The following is a 12,647-nucleotide window of genomic DNA, read 5'->3' on the forward strand; positions in this document are numbered from 1 at the left end:
GGTCATGGAACTGCAGGCGACGACCAGGAAGTGCCGGTAACAGTATCAATGCGCAAATTCCCGCCGGCCGAAGAAGCAACGTAATCCAATTTATACAGTGTCAACAACGATATATTCCTCTACCATTTACCACAGTTTCCACCTCGCTGTTGTGCACGGAAGAATAACTACGGCCTTTGCAAGTACAGCGGTGCACTATTTTAACCCGAACTACTTTTGGGGACGGGGGTCGCGTATAAATACTGTGTTCTGAGACCATATGGGTCTAGTTCAAAACATCCATTTTGGAGTGGGATGACGTTTGGATCTCCAAATGACGTCAGTTCTTTTTCATTGTTGGGAACATGACCTGAAATTTCACTCAAGGTACAGTTAGCAAGTACCTCAGACGTTTGTTTTCTATCTTGTGTAGGCCTCTAATAGTTGTACTTTGGTCAGTATCAGACCAAAATATGTTATTTTGAGCCCTTGTCTCGTAATACTACAAGATATTTAATAACCAGAAATATAGCACAGAAATGCCTTAAACATATGTCCGTAGAAAATCATTAACATTCATACAAACACCAGTTTCTTCTACTTCATGGTATGAAAGCCGAATGACATGGAATTTAGTGTAGGGGTAGTTTTCGTACTAGGAGTAAATGAATATCATGGGAGAGTCCATTTTGCCGGGGTTTTCCGGAAGAGTTTATTTCAATCTGTATCTGGTTGTTGATATTGATAAGAAAAGAAAATCAGTTTTTAGTGAGGTTTTGTTCGGAAACTGGTGAAATCTTGGTCTTTAACCTTATCTAGACCAGGCTTTTTTGGGATTCCTGGGACCAAGGGGGGCTCTTTTGACCCCCCCCCCCTTCGTAGTTTCAAAACGGCTTGGGTTACGATTACCAAATTTGGAGGGAATGATGTACTAGTAAAGTGTTATATTTCCTGTATTTTTGGTATAGTTATGACCTAATATGACGTAATCATGACGTCATAATGTCATATTTTGGGCTAAAATCGTCAAAATATGAAATTTCCGCTATACTTAAATGTATTGAACAAAATGATGACTATAAAGCTTATCTTATTTGTGTCTAAGTCTGCCAAGACTTTTGTTGCCAATGACGACGACACTGATGTCTATATGACGTCAGAAAATGACAGTAATTTGTCCGCCATCTTGGATCGACAAGCTTGAGTTTTCTAAAATACGACTTTTTCCACATATAACCCCAAAATCCAATAGAAATGGACTATAAATGATCAAGTAATTGTGTTTTGTAAGAAAATAAAAGATTTTGACGGTATTTTAGCAAAAATTGCATGTATTTATCGTTGAAAATGACATTGTCCGCCATCTTGGATTTTGACCCATGACGTCATCAAATTAGCATAAATGATGAATATTTGATTTGAAATGTGACTTAAAATTGCACAGGATGTTAATGATATTAATAAACAAGTTTGATCTAGCAATAAAACCATGAAATCCCATAATTCAAACTGAAATTGGTAAATTTGGGAAAATATGCCTGTCAGAAACCCGTTGCCATGGCGACAAGAAAAATCACAAACTAATTTTTTTTTCACAGAATTGTTGCCAACAATATTTTAGGAAAATTCACCAAGTTTCGTAGTCCTAGCACACGTCGTTCGCCAGTTATACGACGTCAAAGTTGGCGCAGGCACTTTTAGCCCCCCCCCCCCCTGGTCTAGATAGGGTTAAGCTAGATATTGTTATTGTTCGAACGATAACACAATGTAAATGTTTTCACTCAATTGATATCCATATTCTTTAATGTCAAAAGGCTGAAAAATATGTAATTTTTATTGTGACTTGAGTTTGCCGCCTCTTTTACAGCAAACCTTTCTACAGACAAATGAACAGCTGTACCACAGGGTCCCCAGAACAGCTGAACAGATGCCCAACAGGAACGCAGCCACGTCCAGTTGGTAGTACTGGTACCACGGCAGCTCCACGGTGCGTGCGCGGAGATGGGGCAGTCCGCCATGTTTGATGACGTGTTCTATCCACCAGACGGCCCGCTCCATGGGTGACTGGGGCTGGTCACGGTGCAGACGTGACAGGCGGGCTGCCGTCTCACGATAGCTACTTGAGGTTAAGAATTAAAACAACAGATAAGAAATTGATGATAACAAGATCATATTGAGCAGGCTTGAGGTGACTTCGTGGTTTTCAAAGGTACAACAAGCACATGTTATATTTTCTTCAGCCAAAAATGCAACTGCCCAATAACCCCAATTCATTATTACCTTTGCCAGAATGGCAAGGTTATGTTTTAGGCTGTCTGTCTGTCTGTCTGTCTGTCACCAGCATAACTCCTTGAAGCCTTGGATGGATCCTGATGATATTTGGTAGGTGGGAAGGTGTCAGGAAAACGAAGGTCAAGTTCGATACTAGGCCCCCTAGCGGCTGCCTAAGGTACTGCAGCGGAACTTCCATTTTTGATAACACGTGTTCTGGAGATGCTGTGGTCGTGATTTTTAAATTGGTAGATAGCTCTTGGAGCAGAGAGTAAATGTTGTGAGTTTGGGCCCCCGAGCGGCTTTCTCGGAACTGCAGGCGCCGGTTTCTTTTCAAACTTTGGACTAGAATAACTTAAGAACGTGTTGACGGATCATCATGATTTTTGGTATGTGGATGGCTTAAGTGATTACTTACAAAATGTAATGCTTATTATGCAAATCATCAGCTAATTTGCATAATCAATGAGGAAAGTTTATAAAACCACTGCATTCTATGATAGGTCTTTTAAACTTGTCATATATGTAGCTGAGAAAGAGAGAAAGTTCAATACATATTAATCATGCAAATGAGGTCTTCATTTGCATAATAAATGGAAAATATGAATTTGTTGACGGATCGTCATGATTTTTAATATGCAGATAGCCTTAGTGAAGAATTACATGATGATTACATGACGCTAATTATGCGAATCAACAGCTAATTTGCATAATTAATAAGGAAAGTTTATAAATGCACTGCATTCCATGATAGGACTGTCAAACTTGTCACATATGCAGCTGAGAAAGAGAGAAATGTGAATACACATTAATCATGCATTTGAGGTCATCATCCCCTTTCTGGTATGTAGATAGTCTAAGTTAATACTTACATAATGGGATACTTATTATGCAAATTACCAGCTGATTTGCATAATAAATGAGGAAAGTCCATAAATCCACCGCACTCCATGATAAAGAGGGCAGAAAGTAAGAGGTGTATGTGTGGGTCCCCTAACGTCTATTTTGGAACTGCATGAGCCGGTATGCTTGAGAAAATTTAATATGAATAACGTAAATTGGGTTTCTAATTGGCATAATTAATGGCGAAATTTTATGAACCAACTCCAGACATATAAAATAAGATGTAATGAGTAATATGTTTATATCTACAGACATCATTGTACATAACGAACCTGGTTTATTTGGCAAAGGTATGTGTTCGTGGAACTCTAGTTACCTATGTACTTGTTATTACCTTCGCTAAGAAGGTAATGTTTTTGGTGTTTTATGTTAACATGCATAAGTCGCGAAGTCATGATGATATTTGGGAGGTGGTTTCCGGCCGGAACGGAGCAGGTCAAATTTTGTTAATCGATCAACTTGTGAATTTTTAGGGTACAGCCAAAGGGTACAGCCGTTAAACTTGTCTCCAACCCCAAACCTCGGGGTATCGGGCCAAACACCTTACTGGTTGAGCCACACATGTGTTGTCTGAAACGTCTAGATCTGACCGTTTCAAAATCCATCCAGTAGCTTACGTATCTCTTGTCTTGCGTAAAATATTTCTTTATTCACAACTAGGATATTCACAACAAGCGACTTTTCAGTGACCAAATGTAATCTTTGTGAGGGCACAATGTCCCGAATTGCGATGAGGAGGATATTCATGAGTATAATTTGAGAATTGTTGAATTTTTTTTATTATTGTTTATGTATATTAAGTTACCACCGAAACATCAGATGTTATTGTAGATGACTTGATTATTAAGAACGTTGTTATCTATTGCATAGTACATACAATATGTTCCCCCATCCCCCTCTATTAATTGATTGTGCCAGATTTATATATGGCACAGCAAGTCGTGAAACGTGAGCACAGTTCACACCAATGTTGTTGATTTGGTTACATCCCCATAATTAGCCATTTGTCAACAAAGTTTACACTCAAGGACCAGACAAAATGGCAACAAATTAGAGAATCACAAAACAAACGTGTCAACATTTTCCCAGGCAACGCAATGTTTGGCGTTGGTGCGGAAAAGTCATGGAATTAAATATAGTGCTTGTCACATAGAATGCTAAACATCGCATATAGTACATACAAGTATAATTGCAACTGACAATAAATTACTATATATTGAAATCATTCGGATATAAACTACAATGCCCATCCCAAACAAACAAAATATCTTTAATCTTGTGGACTCTCTGGTGGCCGCTTCAGTATTTTTTTTTTTTACTGATCAACAATCAATTCATAATAGTCATTGTATACAATTAACAAGTAGAATGGTTTATGAATCCAAGTATACCAAAGGATTTGTCGGACTAGACCTAAAGCATATCTAGATAAAACATTCAATTCAGCAATACCTGTTGTTGGTGAGAACATGAAGAAGAGCCTGGTACAACTGATCCGAGGTGACCGTCCTGAAGTCCAAACTCACCCCCAGTCCCCTGGCCACCACCCGGGCGGCGTTGCCAGGATTGTCCCCGAACAACGGGAAACAAACCATGGGCACGCCGTGGTACAGGGCCTCATACACCCCGTTTAACCCAGCATGATTGACGAATGCCCGGGTCTTGGAGTGAGCTGCGAGGCATGAAAAATATGAATTTTGTCAGCAAAAATTACTTGTGGAATGAAAACAGCCTCGGGTTTCCGAAAACTTGCCGTGTTGCAATGGAAACCGTTTATTGACACATAGTTTTGACGAAAACCACTAATTTCGGTTCTAGCAATGTATTCTTCACGTTTACTGCTATATTACTGCTATGTTCTTACATAAATAGAATATTTCGTAGAATATTTCTTATAATTAGATATGAATAAGATCATATAGATTCTATTATCCTTTAGTATTTGTAACTACCTTGTAATTTTTACACCAAAAACGTAAAGGTTTTTAATCTATTTCCATTGTCTTGCTATTTCGTCCTGAAAAAAAGTATTTTTTGAAAATTCAAAGTGGTGTATATAAGCGGAACCCAGCTGATTTCTTTGACATCACTGATGTTGCTATTGGCAGGTCTCGAGTTAAATCCAGGCCGGTCACAGATCTTGTGCTCTTGGGATAGGCACATTACACGGCTTTCGTCACTTTACTCAGGTGAAAATGAGTACCTAGCTTCGTCTAGGGCCGTCCCTCGGATAGGACGCTAAATAGAGGTACCGTGGTTGGGGTGAGGCACACCTCAAGCACGCTAAGAACCCACCACACGTACGATGGTGCGGTGCGCGATGGAGCAAAACATTCTGTCTGGAGTTGGTGAGCCACTACAAATCACCAGGACGGAGGCCTAGCGCACCGCCGTTTCGTATCAGCCGTACGGTCATTCGCATCATTCACCATGGCCTGCCGCGGAGAGGAGATAGGCGCCGCCAAGGGACAGCATTGAGACAGCATAACAAGTTGTGCTGCCATAAGGCTGATAATATATATATGATAGCTATATCAGCTTTTAGGTACATTTTGTTTACATTAGAACCGTATTTTATGACAATTATTTATGGTTGGGATATCACTGTTAGCAGCGACACCTTAGTTGCAATGCGTAATAGTGGCAGTCAGGATTCATCTGAAGGTTACAGAAGGTCCTGGATGTGAATAACAACATTGCAATGGGATTGTTTTCGTTACCCACCCAGTAAGTCATTCTGAGGCAGCCAGGACATCAGCTTGGTGTTGTTACCCAGACCGGCCGGCTTCTCTCCCGCGTACCGCCACACCACCTTCTGTCGGAGCCGCGCGAAGACTGCCGCGAACATTTCTTTCCTTTCCGTCGACATCGTATGGACCATTGACCCGAAGCTGACAACGATCACTCCGTCGTATCCTGATGACTGCATAAAATCCTCCATGTCCTAAAGAAATAAATTACACTCAGTAAGGCTTAATCAGAACACTATCCACCGGTCTTTTTGTAGAGAATAAAGCCCTGGGTTTTACGGTGGGTATGACGTTCGTTTTTTGTTTGTTTGTTTGGTTTAAGATGTTGGGAACACAAAATTGTGGTGTTTACATGATACTGTTTCAAAGCAAGAATAACATTCCTCATTAAACCCTGAACAACGTACAGCCTACGTCATACGCGCAGTGTGGCGTGCACTCGTGACTGGTAGAGCGTTTGCCAAGAGGTTCTGGGTTCGATATCTGCCGTGCCCCCACACTGTGTCCTTGGGAAAAGCTCGCGACTTTCCTTAATGTCACGTAGAAATTACCCCCCCCCCCGTCCCCAATATAGACAAGGCATGGGACCACATAATAACTCTATACCCCTAAGTTGATTGAGACTTAACTCAACGACTATCTGTTATGATACTGAAGGAAAGAAAATCTCACATAAGGCCACAGCAAGTAAATTTTATGGATGAGATCCTATGCAGACTGCAACAACAACGAGATAGCGCGAAAAGAAAGCAAGATGGTTTGAAAAACAAGCTGCCAAATTCAAAGTAGACACAATAAACGTTGAAATGACAAAATATGGTACCACAGCTAACAACAAGTCTTGGATTCGAGAAGTACACTGTCTAGCGTAGTAAATGTGATCCACCAACCAAGACTAACCACCATAACAACCAAAATGAAACACATATAAAACACTCAGGACACACTATTTAATTTGACCATCAGTACAAAAGTTAGCAAGTGCTAACGGATAAGTTAGTGACCACGCCGTGTCCCTAGTTGTCGATCGATCATTTAACCCACGTAGAAAACTCCTATGTTAGCAAAACTAAGGGACGGTTCCCGTTTGAAACATGAGAGCATTCTTGTGAGAAGTCGTGCTCATAGTTTAGGATAACAATGGAGACTGACAGAAGTCGGGTTCGAATGTTATGATGATTTCTTGGTGATGTGCAGTGGTCTAGAGTGACAGGGTACCTGTTGCTCTTTCTCTCTCTCTGAGTTGGTACAGTCCAGAAAGTTTGACAGCTGCATTCGAACCTTAGTTGTGCCTAAAGCAGTTCCAAGGGGTGTATAGCCCGAGGGTTGATTAGTCAGAAGTTCACGAACCCTCCGGTTTGACCCTCAGGTGAATACTCCGAGGAGCTTTTTAATAAGAAATTTTCTGGTTTTCTTACGCCTTGCCATTCAATGTCACTTGAGTTCAGGACTTTTGTGAAGTAATAGTCAACATTTACATGTTTCCAGGGCCAATCAGATTCTAAAGATTCGCTTAAGATTAGCCGTATTTGGTCTTGACCCAGCCCAAAATTTAGAAGATAAAAAGGAAACACTTGATTCAGAGAGTGCTGTCGTTTCGTGTCGAGAAAGGCAGCAGTCTCGTGCCGCGGCAGTTTCGTGCCGTGGCAGTAGTCCCGTGCCGAACAAAACAGTAGTTTTCCTTGTGCCGAAACGAAGTTGTGAAGAAGTCCCTCGACGACCGAAGTTCGTACCGCCGTTGAGTGATTGAAAAGATCTGGAAAATTGGGAACTCAGCGCCAGAAAGTGGACTTTGCCAATTGAGAGAGAGAAGGGACAGCCTCTAGCGATCAACACAGCCATCAACTGTGGAGTTGAAAGAGAATAAAGTCGAGTCGAGTTGAACTTTTCGTTGCCTGAATCATTCGTACATCACAGCAGGGATCAGGCCAAGTCCTGTCACCCTCACACAATGATGGCACAAAGTACATATATCGGCTTTACAAAAATCATACACATTTGCCCTTTCTCTTTGGCTCACGCACGCTTGTTTTGATTTTGACGACGCCTCGGGAGAGTCGTCAAATGGTATATATCGGGTTCAGTCGGCAAAAATTCTAGAAATTGCACAGGCATTTTTCCACAGGAATGCTAGCAATCCACTGTATGCTGGGTATGCAAATCCCCCCTCCCCCCAAATCTGTACCAGATGTATCTCGGGTATGCAATGGTGGAAACTAGGTCACATTGGCTCCCTGGAGGAATTTGTCTTCTGAAACTAGTCGTAGACAGGGAAACTCTGTACAATGAATCACATTGTCTTGGTTGTTATGTTTTGTTATGAAGGGTACATTTTCTTTTCTTGAGCTTGTTCAAGCCATAGGCCAAGGGCAGACAGGAAATACTTCATATAGAGGTCATTATCTTGAATGATGGCATCCAAATGGTTATCATATTCAGAGCCAAATATAACTGTTCAAGGCCTATTATACTATCAAAGGACTAGAATATTACGAAGTAGGACAGCCATGTGGGTTTGGTGCAAGAAAGTCATTCAAGGACGAAAGTGCTGGAAACAGTAGGGTTTTCCTTATTTTTTTTTATTCTCCACTACACACTGTAGTGCTCAGCTGTAGGTTTAGGTTACTATATATCGGGTTCAGTCTACAAAAAATCTAGAAATTGCACAGGCATTTTTCCACAGGAATGCTAGCAATCCACTGTATGCTGGGTATGCAAATCCCCCCTCCCCTCAAATCTGTACCAGATGTATCTCGGGTATGCAATGGTGGAAACTAGGTCACATTGGCTCCCTGGAGGAATTTGTCTTTTGAAACTAGTCGTAGACAGGGAAACTCTGTACAATGAATCACATTGTCTTGGTTGTTATGTTTTGTTATGAAGGGAACATTTTCTTTTCTAGAGCTTGTTCAAGCCATAGGCCACGGGCAGACAGGAAATACTTAATATAGAGGTCATTATCTTGAATGATGGCATCCAAATGGTTATCATATTCAGAGCCAAATATAACTGTTCAAGGCCTATTATACTATCCAAGGACTAGAATATTACGAAGTAGGACAGCCATGTGGGTTTGGTGCAAGAAAGTCATTCAAGGACGAAAGTGCTGGAAACAGTAGGGTTTTCCTTATTTTTTTTATTCTCCACTACACACTGTAGTGCTCAGCTGTAGGTTTAGGTTACTGGCAGACCATTGTGCTGAAGCGGGGATATTACATTTCTGCTGGCTGTAGGTTTATGCAACTTACAGGTGGGGTAGTATATTGTGCCAGGGAAGTTCCAGTCTATTTCTGATTTGAGCTGTATTGTTGTTCACCCCAATCGTCATCATGGCAATAATATTTTCATTACTTTTAAAAGCCCTATCTTCTTCTTTCTAACCATGATTATCCAACAGGCACAGAAACTTGCAGCAGAACTTTCAACAGGGCACTATACAGCTCTAAGAGCAACACAAAGAATAATAAGCACCACAATTAGACCAATACAGCAACTGATTAAGGAAACCTGTCTTATGTCTTATGACAGGAGACACTGTTGCCACTAAAATAGGGGAAACAAAGTAACCCGATACATTGATTGGCATAGGCCCATTCCCACCAGTAAAAATCACATGGCAACCCAAACCAAACCATGTCTGTATTCACAACCAAGCAGCTTTTTGTGGGGACGCGCCAACCATACGAATATGATCAACCTACAGTATCAAGTTCAAGCAATAGGAGGCCAAAAATCAAACCCGACTATCTGGACACCAACACCAACCCATAAACCAATTATCATCACAATTGCGCATAGCATTCTGGAGACTCTGCACCGAAAATGCCCCACGCACAAACAAAAGGCAACCTGCAATGTCAAGTTCAATTACCAGCTGCAGGAGGCCCAAAATTAAACCCGATCATCAGGCAACCGCCACCAACCGCGTACCCATGTACCTTATTGCAATCGTGCGATTAGATCATGAGATACGGCGCCGGATACTCCCCAAGCACAAACAAAATGCAACCAAGTGTCAAGTTTAAAAACCAGCTACAGGAAGCCCCAAATTAAACATGAAAATCATGCAACCACCATCAACCCATGATTCAAAAATCATCGCCAGAAACGCTCCTTTCACACACTTCCATGCTACTGAAAACTGATATTACAAATACGCGCTGTCACTTTTCTGTATTAGATGAAATAAAGGAACCGAATAATACAATAGACACTTTCTGAAGTGTTGCAGTCCAACTCTAAGGAAACAATTGCGATCAGCATGAGTGTAGGGAGGAGGAGCTTCACTTTTTCTTTCACATTTTTTTAAAATAAATGTCTTTGTATACTTTAGAGTCGATTCCAAGTCACCGTGCGGATGTTTGATGCCATTGTTTAGACTTGATTTTAAAGTTTTGTAATCATATGTCTAGGACATTTGATACTTTAGAAATATTTTTAACACTGTTTCAACTTAATACATATTTCTCCGGTCCTGTAAAACTTTGGAAATAATTATAATGTGGAACTGGATAATTTTAATGGTTTTTTAATAATGATAACAGCATTCTACCATGATTTACCATTTTTTACCTTTTTTTGTAGAATTTTGTAAATGGGTCAGTGGTTTAGGAAGATAGCAATTCACATATCCTTGCAAAGTATGGTTGGGTGTCATGCAACAATGGCCCACCATAAAGGATTCACCAGTGCCCAGACGTGAAATCTAAAAATATACAGAGGCAACAATAGGGCTTACTTTTATGGGGGCAATAAACTAATTTTACCATTTGCAAAGTTTACAAATATTTGTAAATATTTGTAACAGTGAAAGAATCACACAGAGGTTTCACAATTATTCTAAATAAAGATATTTTTGCACAGTTACTTTCAAAATGTTTCTAAAATATTCAAAGGAATTCAAATAGATGACTATTTTCTTAGTCATTTTTTGAAAATAATTCAATTATTGTGATTTAGATATTCTTTTATTCAAAATAATTCAGACTTATTACAAATATCACCTAAAAACCCTCATGGTGACTTTGAATGGACTCTAACATTCGATTTCATGTCATATTTATTGTTTTGTAGATTTGATTTTCGCTGGGTGGCACCTTTTGTAAATAACAAAAAAAAACACTTACCTCCGAGAGAGGACCGACGGGACGGCCTGCCATCAGCCCACCAACCTGGACCATGTTGGGCATGGAGGGACGGGGGAAACCCAGCACCGTGTCCGTCTGGTACAGCCACAGGTCCGTGCGTGACGTCAGACTATGGATAGTGTCTTTCTCACTCACATACTTATGGACCAGATCGTTATATACGTTAGAGAAAAGCCAGCTTCTACGCATGATCGAAACACTGGAACGGCAAGCATTCTCCACTCTTTGCAAAAATGTCATTTGATCGGTAAATCCTGATTCGACTGACGGAACGTATGCCAAAGGTAGCGGTACACCAGTAACTATTTCGTCGAAAAACCTACCACCGTCGGGACTGTTGGCGATGTGAGGGATCTCTAGGTATGCTGCCACTATACTGCCACATCTTAAATAATAGTCAGAAATGACAACATTGTATTGTGCCGTCTTCAATCGCGCCAACAGGTCACTATCCTGCCCACCTTGTCCCAATAGATACTCGCAGTGTTTCCTTGCCCAGTCAGACACCTTTCTGCTTTGTCTTAGCTCATCGTAGTTGAACAATGGTTCTGCCATCCGAAAGACGTCATCTTGGAATTGCCGAAGGCGTGATCCGAATCCATCGTCTTGAAATGTCTCAAACGTAAAGTCAGGCCTCTCTGCTCGTCGTTTCTCCACGATGTCTTCTTCAACAATCACGGAGACCGTATGACCTTTGTCCACCAATGCCTGCCCGATTGACGCAGCTACCATCCAGTGGCTATTGAACATAGGCAATGGTACCATCAAAATCTTCTTTGCACTGGTCTTGTCGTTGAGCATCAAACAAAGGAGAACAAGACGAATTATAGAGCTGTGAAGCTTTGGTCTCCCTCCCATTTTGTTCGTTGCAATTGCATGTGGTACTATCCCACGAATGATTGTATAACCGACTGGGGCTCCTGGGACCGTGGGCGATCTACTAAGCGTTATGCAAATCTCCGTAAGTAGTTTTAAGTAATCCGTTTGTTACCATGGTTTTTGCTGGGAATCTTTGTTGTGAAAGATAAGAAAATGTTTTTATGGTTTGTGTTGTATTTTGTGAGACAAATGACATGGATCAATTCAAAACATAGATAAAGCCACATTAATATATCGTCTTGAGGTCTCAATTTTATCGAAGCGTGTCTACAGTAGCGAACTCGTGTTTGAAGGAAACGGTGCATGTTAGAAGAACGTTCAGGCATGATTCTAATTAAGCGCTTTATTATCATGATTAAAGATGATTCTAGTCTCAGATTCTGCCATCAAAGCACTGTGACATGTGGATCTGACAACATTTAAAGATAGCAAGTGGGGGTTTCAATTTAGGATAATGTTTGACATTTGGATTATTACTCTCATGCCCGAGCATGCCTACATTAGAAAACTCGAGGGGAGATTGAAATCACAGTCGACGTTATATCACTAAATACCCTGTTTGTTTTTTCAACGCGGATATAGATTACCCACCGCGGATAAGGGTGCACTAGGCCTAGGATTTTTGCTCATATTGGATGCAATTTTGAATAAAATACATCACCAGAATCAAATATGTGACAGCATTCTTTCGGCCCCCCTGCATTCTCTCAACAAAACC

General features: G+C 40.8%; 1 protein-coding gene across 1 annotated transcript; it reads right to left on the reverse strand.

Moving 5' to 3' along the window:
• Nucleotides 1-1,733: 1,733 nt before the first annotated feature.
• LOC118421124 (UDP-glucuronosyltransferase 2C1-like) lies at nt 1,734-11,782 on the reverse strand. The gene is made up of 4 exons (XM_035828285.1): nt 11,030-11,782; nt 5,878-6,097; nt 4,606-4,825; nt 1,734-2,095 (listed from the first exon to the last, which is right to left on the reverse strand). Exons 1-4 carry the CDS (start codon nt 11,780-11,782, stop codon nt 1,813-1,815), a joined length of 1,476 nt encoding a protein of 491 aa, XP_035684178.1. The 3' UTR covers nt 1,734-1,812.
• Nucleotides 11,783-12,647: the final 865 nt, after the last annotated feature.

This window comes from Branchiostoma floridae, chromosome 8, assembly GCF_000003815.2.
Source record: "Branchiostoma floridae strain S238N-H82 chromosome 8, Bfl_VNyyK, whole genome shotgun sequence".
Lineage (NCBI taxonomy): Eukaryota > Metazoa > Chordata > Leptocardii > Amphioxiformes > Branchiostomatidae > Branchiostoma > Branchiostoma floridae.

Bases quoted from the DNA above. Each gene is read 5' to 3' on its own strand.
- LOC118421124 (XM_035828285.1), bottom strand. From the start codon at position 11,782: ATGGTAGCTGCGTCAATCGGGCAGGCATTGGTGGACAAAGGTCATACG. The intron at 6,098-11,029 runs GTAAGTGTTTTT...TTATTTCTTTAG, and splicing joins CCGTCGGTCCTCTCTCGGAG to GACATGGAGGATTTTATGCA. The intron at 4,826-5,877 runs GTGGGTAACGAA...CATGCCTCGCAG, and splicing joins GCCTCAGAATGACTTACTGG to CTCACTCCAAGACCCGGGCA.